This window comes from Plectropomus leopardus, chromosome 1 (assembly GCF_026936395.1).
Source record: "Plectropomus leopardus strain MGB_pleo_1.0 chromosome 1, ASM2693639v1, whole genome shotgun sequence".
Taxonomy (NCBI): Eukaryota; Metazoa; Chordata; class Actinopteri; order Perciformes; family Serranidae; genus Plectropomus; species Plectropomus leopardus.
Window position 1 is genome coordinate 23,014,325 of NC_142176.1, and position 14,022 is coordinate 23,028,346.

The following is a 14,022-nucleotide window of genomic DNA, read 5'->3' on the forward strand; positions in this document are numbered from 1 at the left end:
ATCGAACTGTAAAAATCTCATCCTGTTGCAACCCTAGTCTAGAAAAAGGGACTAGTAGTTATAACTGACATGCTATCAATACACTTATTTTGTAAATATGACAACACAATGATTTATGTGTCGTTTCTATGCGTACCTCTCAGATCTTATCACCTGCTTGCCCATAACAGCATATACAAAAAGTTAAAGCATACATCTGCTTATAAATGAATTTCAATTAATATTTAACCCGAGGACAGAATATTAATTCAAGGACATAAATGAAAGGCTTCCATAGGTGAGAACTTGTGTCTTAAAAGAGAAACAAACAATGGCTTCATCTTGCCAAGTGCTGTACAAAGCACTGAGGGTAAACCCCTGATGACATACTCCCTGAGGGGAGCAGTACCTCTGTTTGACAAAAGGAAATGTTCTCATAGACTGCTGCTGCAGAGCGATGATGTGGACCCCACCAGGCCTGCAGGAAGCCAAGAACAAGGACAATTTCCACTGTTTGAGACAAACAGGAAACACGTGAGTAGCACAGTGACCTACTGAAAACAATGTGTCTTGAGTCCTTGTGCTGTCTCCTGCCATGCACTACTGCTCGTCTTAACTAAACTGAATTTTTGGAATGACACTTGAAAAACCCTCTCGGCTCTAAAGGAAATTTACCCCTAATCTTTCACTCTTAAATAATGGCAGGTTCATTTTGGTTCAAGGAGGTTGTAAATTATGGTGTGAGGTTTTCAGAAGTCTATTTCTTGCCAGTGCAGTAAAAACAGAACTGTGTCTGTTTTCTAGTAAATCAGGGCCTTTCATTGAGACTTGCAGCTGAGCAACACTAGTGACCTTGCCAGTAAGGCAACTCCTAAATTTGCCATGTAATGATAATTTCTCTAAATGTTAATATCAAACATCATTCTTCCTGTAAAATGTTCCACCCTAGAGGAACAAGCTGAGATAAGACAACACCTCCACACTTGACTGGCTAGAAAGACTTCCTCTGAAAAATGATGACGAGCAACATATAACTGTTACTCAGTGTTTCATTTTCATTTTATCAGTTTGCTGTGATGACACAGCTCAAGAGTGTGAACTCAAACTGAGATTAATTTTCCACTTGCGTCATTTGAAAAAAAAAGCAACAACTTCTCACTGATATAGGTGAATATCCTGTCCCGTGCCGATCAGTGTGTGTTGACTTTGTTTATGCATTATGATTACATCACTATGAAAGACAGTTTAAGCTCTTTATCATCGGGGTTTCTCTGCAAGCTGGCAAAACCAAAACATGGAATCACCGATGTGCAGATATGCACAAAACCGATCAAACCATACACAACTGGAATTTACAAGATAAACAGAAATGCAGGAAAAGTCTGTAAATGTTGAAAAGTCAACTGCTAACTTGTCTTTCAGAATCCAACAGAGATAAAGAAGCAAGGCTTTTCTGCCTCACTTAACACACAAAAATGTACTCAATAATTTGGTCAATGTTTGCAGCAAAATAACTGGTACAGCACAGGAAACTCTGCCGGATCTTTTCAACAAACAGTAAAATAAGAAAGCAGAATCCATCCTTTCTGATCTGTCCCATCCTTTAGATCAACAGTTTCTGCCATCTGGAACCCTCTTCAGACATCCACTAGTCAAAACCGACACACTTCAAGACTCCTTTATACCCTCTGCCATCTCCCTCCCCAATTCTCAGGGGAAAAGTCAGTTATTTACAGTGGCTTAACATATTTTTTGGCTTTTACACTTTTTTCAATATTTTTAATTAAGGGAGTATTTTTTCTGGGTATTTACATTATAGATATTATCTAGTTATGTACTTTGGTCTTGGTGTTGTATTATGTGCCTTGTGTTTTATGTGTGCTAAATGTTTGCATCCCACCGCTGCACAACCAATTGCCCCACTGGAGACAAATAAAGTTATTGATTAATTTCCTGCTCTATTTGCAAATCATTTCTTCAGAAATAAAGTGATACTGACTTATAGCGCCAGGCTTTTTCTCTGTATGGTATCATTTCTGTTTTAAAACCAGTGTCTCAGAATTTTGACACTCAAAACATCAATTCAAGTAGCACCCCAACCTCTGATGACAAACATATGGCACTCAATGCAAAACACACAGAGTTACAGCTCCTCTCATTTTTATCTCCACACGCCTCTGTGACAGGGTGTTTCTGGAGTGGCGGAGGTCTAGAGAGAAGGAAATGAGGAGGAAGGAACAGAGGAAGTCAAACTGAAGAAGAGGGGAAACAAACAGTACACTGATTACCTGCTTGGCTTCCACCAAAGACGTCTGCAGCCTGGTTATTTCCTTCTCATACTGCTCCTTCATCTTGTCCACCTCCTGATCATGAGCGGCCACTTCCTCCTTCAGGGCTCCTTTCAGAGCTGTCAGCTCTCTCTCTCGCCTCCTCAGCACCTCCTCCTGCTCCTCCTTGGCCATAAGGACTTCCTGCATCTCCACCTTCAGCTGCATCATGTCCTGCAGAAAATAAAGACAGTCTGGTGACTTTTTTTATCATTGCAATACAGCAGACTCAGACTGGAGAGTTCCAAATTTGACTGTGACCCTTAAGTTTGTTTCTCACTGCAACCACATTTATATAGCTGTATATAGATCAAAATTGTAGAGCTAAAGAAAAGACAGAATGTGGACCTTTTGGAAGTAATCGAAAACATAATTGTGGTCATTTTAGACAGCAGTTCCAATATTGTATTCTCCTGTATTTAGTTTATTCTGCAGTGTTTCCACATGGAAATCTTGCAGATAAAGCCATCACCATCAACAGAAATGTTTTCAGCGAACTAAAATGCATCCTATGATACGACAGTGTGACAAACAATATCAATACTGTAATATAAGGAGTAGACAAACTACTGAGCCCCCTCCAGTCAGGCTGGTCTTTGCACTGGCTGCATTTAAGTTTAAAGTGTCAGCTTAAGTGTAAGCTAAATTTATAATATTTTTACTAAGTTACCTTACCATCGCTAAACACAGGAGCTGCTGCCTACCGCTGCCTCAGTCAGCTAGTTTGTTTGTGTTCATATATTTCCTTTCAGAAAGAGCTGTCTGACAGTAAGATAAAGCAGTCAAAATATTCTAAATATTGTGTATGCTTAAAATGATATTGATTTTTTTAGGTGGGACTTTTTTAGGTGGCTAAAATATATTTTGTTGCTGACCCCCGTCAATGGCAGTAAATTGCCTAGAGTATGTGTCAGACTGCAGCCTGCGTCTCCTTACTGGTGGCGTACCGACTGACATCTACTGTATGTAATACACTGACTTTGGATAAGCACCTCATACAAACCCACTTCGAAATATCCCATTAATGTTAACTCAGTCCAAAGCTACATTTTACCACATGGTTAGCAGATTAGACAGCTTCATCTTTTATGATAATTTTTGTGAGATAGTTGCCATCAGCCACATGTTCTACAAGCTTGGAGCAAAAAAAACAAAAAACAACTGTCTTGTTCTCTAATACAGTGAACACTGCATTACCGCCATAATGATGTCTTTCTCTCCATCTGTGGCTGCCTTCTTGGCTGAGTCGAGCTCATCGTGCATCTCTGACAGCTGGTCCTGCAGATCTCTGATCTCTGTCTGGTATTGCTCCCTCTCCATCTTCACCTGGAACAGCCTGACAGACCACATGACATGTCACAACACATTACAGGCACTCTACATACTTTCTGTGTAACTGCACATACACACCCGCACACCTGCACCTTAATTCACACATACACATGGCTGCACCTGTGCTGGGTCTTCATGTGAGGCCCACAGAGCACAGGGGTTAAAACCAATATCAGATAATATTTAAACTGCCTCCACATGACAACACAGAGGGGGAGGGTGATGAGTGATGTGAGACACCTCAAACAAATCACCACATTGTAATGTAGACTGAGGCAGACAATCTATTCCTGCTGTCAAAAAAGACCAAATGATGTTTGTCCTAAGAAAGAAACACAGAAACGCTAAAACTATGGTCGATAATCAACGGAGAAACAAGACTTTAACTAAAACTCTAACTGACAATAATAAACTGACGATAAAACCCAAACAAGAAAGACGCAGAAATAAAAGAATGTCGTGTTAAGTAGCAGGGAAATCCACACAAAGTATCACAGAAATTTTTAGTAAACCTTAAGTTTAAACAGGCAATTTTCCCACTATTCCCATCTGAAACATTAAGAACCTCAAATGAAACCAGCAAGTTATGGATAGTCCCAACTCTCTGGACATCAACAGTCAAATAACATATGATATGTATAATATGTCAAGGGACAGAAAAAGAGCTGGACGGTTATTGCTGTCAGAATGAATAGTAAATCAGTGACCAAGTAAACATTAATATGGAAGGTGAAAGATAAACCTAACAAACCAGAGGACACACAAAGAGCTGTATAATAAGACGTAGGAAGCGACTTGGTAACCACTTCACTAACTATCAACAGTCTGAGTGGTTTCAACAACAGACATCCTACACTGCTTCCAGCTGACATGGAAAAGGCTCAGCGCAGAGCAACAGCTGATGAACAACACATCAAGCTAATTCCTATCAGTTTTTATTATTTTATGATGTGGGGAATGTGATAACAGCCGCAGAGTTCTTCTGATACAGCCCGTCCTTAGTTCACCTGCCCACAGGGAGCTTCACCATGAGCATGAAAAGTGCAGGATGTTGATGCTATTCCTCCCTCTTCCCACCTCCCTCTTTGCAGGACAAATCGGTAGGGATCATCAGTGGAGCGACAAGATCAGAGTCCCTCACCTGCTTCCCACCACAAACCCTGACAGTTGTGTTTACTTGAGAATGCAACTAAGATGGAGATACCAGCAAAGGGAGCTGGTTGTGGGTATTTTGCCTCTAAACCACACACTTCTGCACAATAAATAAAAAAATCATATTGCAATCATTTCTGACATATTGCAATTGTGATTTTGGTAGGGATGGTCATTTTTGCATTTAATTATTACTGTAAAAAATATGAAAGATGACGATGATATTTTTGCTGGGATCTGTACCAAAAAAGCATGTTCCCTTACATCTGTAATGTGATTTGCAGGCAGGGACATCTCTGTAGCACCACATTACTTCATTTATAATAGTATTTTGTGACACATTTTACCATCATAAAAAAACTGGAGCTCTGTGATTTGGATATTGCACTGGGTCAAATTGCAATTTCACTGTGAAGCCCCAACTTCTAAACATGGTTAACAGAAGTTAAAAATTGCTAGTGATGAAAATTCAGACAGCCAACAAAACAAAGCTACACTGGTTGATTAATCTAAGCTGATCATTATTGACGTGTCTTTGTCACTTACTCTTCCACTGTGGTCTGGAGCTCGCCCTCTGTTTTGGCTAGTTTTTCCTTCAAGCGTTTGCACTCCTCCTCACTCCGCTCCAGCTCCTGCTGCAGCTCCTTCAAACTTGCAACTGCCCTTTTGTCAGCCTGATTCTTCTATTGGTGAAACACACAAATATTAATGTTGACAATTTTAGTTTCAACGTAGACATACACACATATTATTTCACAGCTCTTGCACCAAGTTTTTGACATTTTATCGTGACAACTCATTGTTTGATAAAAACATTAAAAATTAGTCAGTTTCAGTGTTGTTTTTTAGTTAAATGGTTTAAACTGTTGTGTAAAGGGCTCCAAATTTATTGTAAAAGCAGCACAAAAGCTAGGCATGCTGTAAAAATTGAAGTGAAATCTGTTTAACCTCAAAGTAAATACCTTGCAGACAGCTGTACCCAGTTTCAATTATTTAAAAGTGTTTTTTTATTCCTACTTAATTACCAGAATAACATATTTTCAAGAGAGAGTAGTATATCTATTCTTTTATTCTAGCCATGTAATGTGCCTTTGTGTTAAGCTAAAGGATATTGTCAAACAAAAAGTTTAGCAATGAACTGTCGTGCCAACATAAACAGGCTGGTGTCAGAGGCACAGCTGCAACTGTTACCTTTGTTTGTTCCTCAAGTTGTCTCTTCAATTCGTTCATTTCTTTCCCCAGTTCTTCATTTTGCTCCTGCAGGGCTTTGGTCTGTGCAGCAAAGTCCAGGGACTGATGGAAGAACACAGATATTTTCAAGTCTGTTATTTTCTATTGATCCATTATTAATCAAACAAAATATATGAACTCTGGCAATAGCACATTTGGTTAAGGATAAATATTTAATCACCAACATGCAATATACTATGCAAAGTAAACAGCCTAAGTGCTAAAGCCTCAGGGACATAATCTGCACACTGTTTTTAAAGGGTCCCATAACATTGTTTTAAGATGACAATTTTTTTTCAGTGGTAGACAGTGGACACAACATCAATATGCCTCACAAAATTAGGAGCACAAATAACTTTATTGCATGTATGAACCTATTTAAAAGTTGGGCATCACTTTGGGCAAGATGAACCCCAAATATAAATCTTTTACCCATTTACTGCTAGATAGCAGTATAAAAGCATAAAGTTAAAAATTGCACGTTTACAACCCCATATTTATGATTTCTATTTGAAGAATATGTAAGGATTGCAGATGAAACCTTTATGGGTCTTTAAACTGCAAGTAGTTACAATGATGACACAATGTCTCACTTTGTTGTCGCCTTGTGCGCTTGCCGTGGCCCGAGACTTCAACGTCTGTATCTTCTCAAAGACAAGGTTGACCTTTCGCTTCGTTGTTTCATCATTATCGCTGCTTCTGAGGACACACACACACACACACACATACACAGAGTATGTTAACATACAGTGATTATTAAACGGTAAAAAACAACTTTTCTCAGTGTTTGGGGGATCAGGAATGAATTCCAGACTGTTCTGGGAACCGAGTAAGTCATTCCCAGCTCAGAAAGGGTCAGGGAGGATCATGCTGCTTTGATGTGTCACCTCACAGCACAAGCAGCTTCATTACACCCATCCAATAAACTATGAGCGGAAAAATCAAACATATGGGTAGTAAAATGTAATTGCTGCAGAGTCTCATTTTATCACCTGGTAAATTTGTAGAAACTAGAGCAAAAAAAAAAATCTGCAGCAACCATACAGGGGTCAAGAAATATCACAACTTCTGATGCTTTTGAAAGCATTCGGATAATATGTAGTTACTCATTTACAGTCAAGCAGTAGTATTGTTAACACTCTGGAGTTATTGAAACAAAACCAGAATTTTCAAAAAGCCTGGATTAATCACAAAACCAGCCACGCCCACATATTTTCTACCTCAAGCCCATTCTCTCTGATGGTAACATTGTTTATGTCCTACATAAAAAAGATTTTTTTAAAAAGTGGCAACTTTTTGCAGTATTGTTCTGATTAGTATAAACCTTCCTAAATCTAAATATGAACTTCTCCATAGCTACTGAGAGCAGCTTCTCAGTGAGCCTTTCTGAGTGCATTGCCAGACGTTTGAAAGCCCAAAAAGGGAGGATTTCTTGATTCACAACAGAACAATTAATCCTTCAGTTAAACTGAAAACATCAGAACCCACAAAACTGGAGTTACACCACTTTCTTGTGACAGCAGGGATATATTAATTCAATAAATCAGATGACTGACACAGATGGCAAGACCCCCCAAACCTCTCCTCTCCTCATACAGATGATTTTCATTAAACCTTTATAACCCCTGTTGGTGAATGTTTGTCTTCTGAGGCCTTGGGAATGTAGCTCAGTTTCAGCCCCAGCACTTCCATCTGTGTTTCCTTTCCTTTGTCCTGTGACTCCTGACCTGTGGCCCGACACACCCAAGCAGTTTCCTGCTCTCTTTCTACATTATCACAAGCCTGTAGCACATGTAAAAACTGTAGAAACAAGCAAAGTATTTCTGACTGCAAAGACATGCACAACTAATGCACCTGCTTTAACTGGCATCTGTGTTTCACTTCAAACATTCCCCTAAAACAATTCTTGACAGTGACTCACTATCTTAAATTAAAGGACTATAAAGAATGCATAAGCATATTTGGCTCTTTTACAACCTGAACTGCATTTAACCTCTTAACCCAACATGCCTTTCCTTGATGAGCAACAAGTGTCTGATTACAGAAGCAAACAGAACGTTTTCACGTTGCACCAAAGAGAAAGCAGAGAAAGAAAGTGGAATTCAGCAAAAAAACAAACAGCTGGATCCCTCGCAGCCTGGAAGGGAGGGTAAGAAGAGCACATTCCTTAACTTTTATCACAAACAGTCCAACTCCGATAAAAACCACAGAACAGCCTCTTCCTTCATGATACATTGCCTTATGGGGCAACATGTGGGATTTGGGTTTTAGAGTGAACAATACGCTCAAGTCATGATTCAAATAACATTCAAGGAGTAAGAGTAGAACTTTTTCACAACATCTGTTCCCAATTTTTTATTAATGTCAGCAAATAAAGCTAAAAAGCACACTGATGAAATCAGAAAAGTCACTCACCCATCTTTAAGGTAATTGAACAAAATTTGTTTTGCTGTCTCTTCATGTGTTTGTTGTGAAAGCTCCTGTTGACCTTTCAGAAGATCAGGTGTCATCTAGAAATGACAGGAAATGAAAGGGAGATCTTAGTGAAATAAGAGGGATCTTAAAGCAAAAAAAAAAGTATTCTTCTCTCACAGATCCTCATTCTGAAAAGACTGTTTGACAATATGCCTGTGTTCTAGGTAAAATAAGGCTCAAGTTAAAACAAAGACATTTCAAGTGCAAGACCCAGTCAAACCGCTTCAGCATCAACGTCGTTTTACCTGAACGCCTGCCTCTGCACTGGATTTTTTGTCTGCAGTGGACGACGGCTTTGATAGCGATGTTGACAGCGATGATGTCGAAACCTTTCCAGCTGAAGATGCACTGTCCTCGCTCTCTTTACTCTTGAATGGCAGTGAGGAGGTGCGAGTCTGTGGCTTTTTGTAACCTTGAATGGCGCCGGCGCCTTTTGAGATGGTGCTCTGCGGGGAGCCGGGTGCGCTGGCAACACGAGATGAAGCCCTGGAATCGCTCTTACCATCTACAACCATGAGCCAAGAGTCCTGACTGCCGGTTGTTTTCTGCAGCCGTAGCTGTGAGGGCCGCAGCACATGTTCCATTGATGTGCCTCGCTGGCGGCTAAACCCATCCAAGTCACTAGAGCCATCTCGCAGGCCGAATGCGCTATCCACGCTACGCGAACGCTTCCTGTCCTCTAGATTGATCCTGTTTCTGCGCCCCGCCCTGCCCCTGCGCTGGTGGCTGCCATCTTTGCCATCAAACTTCTCAATGAGCTCGTCGACACCAGGAATGGAGCCTGTGTCGATGTCTCTGCCTGAACCTGGGTGGAAAGGGATGTAGCGGCGGTTCTCGTGGCGGTTGATGGAATCTGAGTACAGGGCATCCAACTGCTCCTCATACGGAGTCTTGGAGGTGGAAGATGAGGAGGAGTGGCGGGAACGGGACGAGGACTGAAGAACTGGACCACTGGAGTCGGTCCTGCGTAGAGGAAGCACATCAGGCTCATGGCGGGTGCGCTCAAGACTTGAGTTGGTTGAGGTGGGGGATCTGCATGACGACTTGCTCTGCTCACTGGTGGGACTCGACAGCGTGGAGGGCTGTGGCTGAGCTGGAGCCACTGGTGTCTGCTGAGTTTTAGAGCCTGGCTTGGACTGAGGTGGATTCAGGTTGCCGAGACGTGGTTTGGATTGCGGCTGAGCCAGCTGTGAGTGCGGCCTGGACTGAGGCTGAGCGACCTGGGCTGGAGGTGAAGACTGGGATTGTGTCTTAGGCCTAGGAGGTGCCGTTTCACTCAGGCTCTGGGATGGAAGTTGCCGTTTCTCTTGCTGTACTGGAGTTTTTGTCCTGTCTAAGCTTGATGACCTGGCGCTGGACGGTTCAGGTGCAGAAGATCTGGAGGAGGAACTCTGGTTTCCAGTCTCAGCCAGAGGTCTCGAAGGAAGGCTGTGGAAGCCGTCGATGTTCAGGGAGTTGTTCTCTGGATCATACGGCTGCAGTATCTCAGGGTGCTTCTGAAAGTTCAGAAGGGTGGATGGTTTCTTTCCTTGTGAATCTGTGATGCCATTTTGAGGGCCAGTGTAACTCATCTTCTGAGACCTGTACTCCATGAAGGGGCTGATGGATCCAGCCTCCTTTCCTACCCTGAAATCATACTCCTGGTAGTTCTCAATAAAAGAGCCCTCTGTGTCGATGTACCCATTACTGTCAGGGTCAAAAAAAGATTGAGGACCTCTGTCCTGATTGTTGAGAACTACATAGGGGTGTCCATCTATACCCTGGACACGGATGCTGAGACCGTATGTGCCAGCTCCATTACTGTGGGGCCTGGAGGAGCGGGACGGCTGAGTGTGGCCCCGCTGTGGTCCGCTGTTAGGAATGCCAGTCACTCTGTACGACTCCATCAGGAATGCAGAAGGAAAATAAATCCCTCTCCCTGGATCAGGTGGCCCACCTCTGCAAGCAAAGATTCAGACTTTATTAGCCAGAGATGAGACGCTACGTAATTCAGTAATATTAACAAATGTTTCCCAGTTCAACACTCAGCCACTAATGAAACATTAAAGCCTGGCTGCATTTAATTATGTTGCCCGCTTCCATTTGCTTTTCCTGTTTTGCCTTCTTAATGATCGGTTTCTCTCCACGGAGATCTTTTCTGTCAAACTGCTCTGCTAATGTGCTCTGACCAAATGAGGAATGAGACAATAAGCTCCCTGTGTTGCATCTTAAAACCCAAACTGAAAGTATGAGTCAACATCAGCCACATTCTTTGGAAAAATGACCAGGTACAGTTAAAAAAAGCCTGTGACTACCGCATATGGTATCAAAAAATGACTGTTTGCGGTGCATGCCAAAGAATAAGTTAAACAGGTAAGGAGAAAAGCATGGACAGAGAGATAACACTTCAACGTGAGTCAGCCAGAGCTGAGAGAAATGTGAGAGCTCTGTCATCTCTACACAACTTTACAGTGTGTGTATGCAGTGTGTGTATGAAGCGTGCGTGTGTGTGTGTGTGTGTGTGTGTATATACACATTGTAAATGATCATTGTAAAATGACATTGTACTTTGCAGCCCATGCTCATGGGGGATGCCATCAAAAGAGAGCAACAAAATCTTATCCTGCACGCTTTTGTCACATTTATAATAATCGTGTCAGGCTGACAGATTTGCAGCATTATCATGAGAACATAGCTGGCAATAAATATCAAACTGTGTACAAATGTTAATGTAAGCTGCTGAGTGTTGTTCAGACACATTTATGCCTGGGAAGCCAGTAAAGACAAAGCCATCAGCAGCCACCATGTGTATTCACTGGACAATGGGCTTTTAGCAGGTTCCTGTTTGCCTTGCTGATAGCGTCTCATTCTACCTGATGTTACAATACAAAGACGGACCAAGATGGGCCTGGAAGAAGGACACTGATAAGGACTGAAAACAAAGGCAAAAGCAGGATATATCACATGACCCTGAAATAGGTAAAGACAGATTGACAGTCAATTGATAGCATATTTAGAACAAAAATAGTACCATTTAGGGTTTGGAGAGATGATGGTATCTGGTTGCATTAGGACTTTGAGGGCAAAGTTGCAATAACAGATGTTTTGTTTTATTGTTTTTATCAATGAAGTTTGTCACAAAATTGATATCTTGGATGGGTCAAAAACAGACACCCCTGTCTGATTATTTTAACTGTAACAGTTTCTACTTTGATTTCCCCCCAAAAAGTTATACATAATGGTATCAGTATCACAAAATATATCACACTTACATGCTATCTGATTGAAGCATTAAGCAGAATTACAATATTAATCACAATACCATATGATATTGATTATTTGGACAATGATAAAATATTTGCCAACATTACAATGTGTGCCACGATACGATTTTGATTTGATTCAATTCATTGGCCTGTGATCAATATGAAGATATCAGTGAATGTCCTTAGCCTTTTTTTTGACTGCTCGCCATTGTCTGCCTGGCACTAAACCTCTAACATTGTTTGGATGTTTAGGAAGGAGGTACGCTCTGCCGGGAATTGTGACAGTAGAGGCACTCCATTTCAGTGTACCGGTGCACGAGGGCCGGGAAAGCTTTTAGATGGTATGAAATCTGTCAAACACGTAACTGTCAGGTGACAAAACAAACAAACAACAATGTTAGCATATAGGCCAAAAGCCACAGTCGATTTACTAGTTGACAAATAATTGCCTACATGGCCAGAAATGTTCACAGTATGATTTTATTTAAGCCTGAACGATATTCAACAGTTGGCCGTTTAATCAATCTCCCTTTATTTGCTTGTGTTTGTATTGGACATGTTATCGTGGCAACGTTTATGTTGCTCAAATTTAGCGGTGAATCCAGCATATCTGCCAGCTACAATACCAGTCAATGGTGTGCAGACTCCGCCTACTTGGCACACAGTTGTACACTAGCATAGAAATAGTGCAAACTTAGAGAGGATATGGAAATCTCAACACTGTTTATCAGAAGAATGAGGACATGTATCGATGTTTTCACTCTATATCAATAATTTGGATTGTTGATTGTTTAATCAACTTATCACACCAGATCAATGTATAGTTACACCCCCCTGTATTCAGCGTTTTTACAGGACTTGTTTAGCCAGAAGTGGTATCACCTGACACATCTTGTTAAATATAGAGAATTTGCTGCATGACAACAGCTATGTTGGTTTCCCCCTGGGAGTAACATTTTATTAAGTGTATTTACCCAATCATATATGATGTTAAGCAAAGGCTGTCTTTGTTTTAGGTGAAGCAGCTTGTCTCTGTCATAACACACTGCAAGAAAATAAATTCTGTACTTGTCAGCCACTCCTACCACCATATGAAAATAATTCCCCTCGGCTTGATTTTCACAAGTCAGTGGTTACTGGTTGATCTTGGTGCATCAATTAGTCAGAATTTCTCAGCTTCACTCTCTTTAGTCTGCACTGGAGGGAAAAAGGGGGCCAAGATAAAGTGTCCTGTCCAGGAGGAAGAGTCCTGTTGAGGACAGATTACAGCTAAAGACGACACACAATAGTTTCTTTCATCCTTACTGTCACACGTAAGCACCAACAAGTGTGCAACTGTCTTCCTCTCATTGTATTTCCCTCTGCAAAAGGAGGAAACCCTCGCTGAGCTGTCCTTCAGAGGCAGTGCTGCCTTCACTGACCCCTGTGAGGTCAGCACTGAGCTCAGGTTGGATGTCAAGGCCCCGGCTTTGATCTGTGCAGAGGGGAGACTCTGCAAAGACTTAACAAAGCAGATTTTTATCTCCTCATGTGAACTGATTAGTTTTCTGTGTCACACAGAGAGTCCAGACACTGTGTCTACACTACAGCTGCACTGACTCACATGACCGTAGAAAACACTTAAGACCGACCTTGAGAGAATAAATGCAAAAAGGTGAATTAAGTGACTCTATGCAGCGAGGATTTACACTGTGGGAAAATATGAAGTTACGCAACATGAATGGGAGTTCACTAATCTGGGGCGTCAGGTAAAAGCAACGTGAGCGACCGTAAACACAAGTAAAACACCACCAATGTGTAAATGACAAACGGAGATTTAAAGGAAAATCCGTAAACTGCTTGGTGACTGAAACGGCGGCAGTTTGAGTTGACGCAGTTTCTAGACATTTACATCGCTGCTCAGTGCAACAGGTGGCATAAATCACATCAGCAGTCTCAAATCTACTGTAAAACTTCTTTTTCTTGCTAGAAACTTGATTAAATGGAGTTTAAAGCAGGCTAATCGTCGCCTCTTGGTGTTAAATGTTGAGCTGTTAGCTTGCTGTAGAGTTAAACGGCTGTTAACGCTCTCACAGCAGACATGTACACTGAGTGTTAGCTAGTTACTCACCGGCGTCGTGTCTCTCTCCTCCGGTTACCGCAGGTCACAGACGTTTGTTTCAACACAGTTTCTGAAAAGATGAACGTGTTGATGAGAGTGTCTCCGTCGCTGCTTGCAAACTTATTTAGTTCTGTGTTGTTTTGAGGGAGAGAGGCAGGAGAGTTTCAGAAGGACGTCCGAC

The 14,022-nt window shown here is 41.5% G+C and overlaps 1 protein-coding gene across 3 annotated transcripts in view; it reads right to left on the reverse strand.

Moving 5' to 3' along the window:
* cgnl1 (cingulin-like 1) overlaps positions 1–14,022 on the reverse strand; it is a 36,179-nt gene extending 22,157 nt beyond the window's left edge. For 2 of the 3 annotated variants that reach the window (XM_088077866.1, XM_042493622.2), the window contains exons 1-8: positions 13,851–14,022; positions 8,741–10,433; positions 8,436–8,530; positions 6,614–6,719; positions 5,982–6,083; positions 5,337–5,473; positions 3,504–3,642; positions 2,268–2,480 (exon numbers count right to left, since the gene is read on the reverse strand). In XM_088077866.1, the coding sequence (XP_087933992.1) occupies positions 2,268–2,480; positions 3,504–3,642; positions 5,337–5,473; positions 5,982–6,083; positions 6,614–6,719; positions 8,436–8,530; positions 8,741–10,381 (2,433 nt within the window). In that variant the 5' untranslated portion in view covers positions 10,382–10,433; positions 13,851–14,022. The remainder of the gene's footprint in view (positions 1–2,267; positions 2,481–3,503; positions 3,643–5,336; positions 5,474–5,981; positions 6,084–6,613; positions 6,720–8,435; positions 8,531–8,740; positions 10,434–13,850) is intronic. The other variant, XM_088077865.1, reaches the window with a different exon arrangement.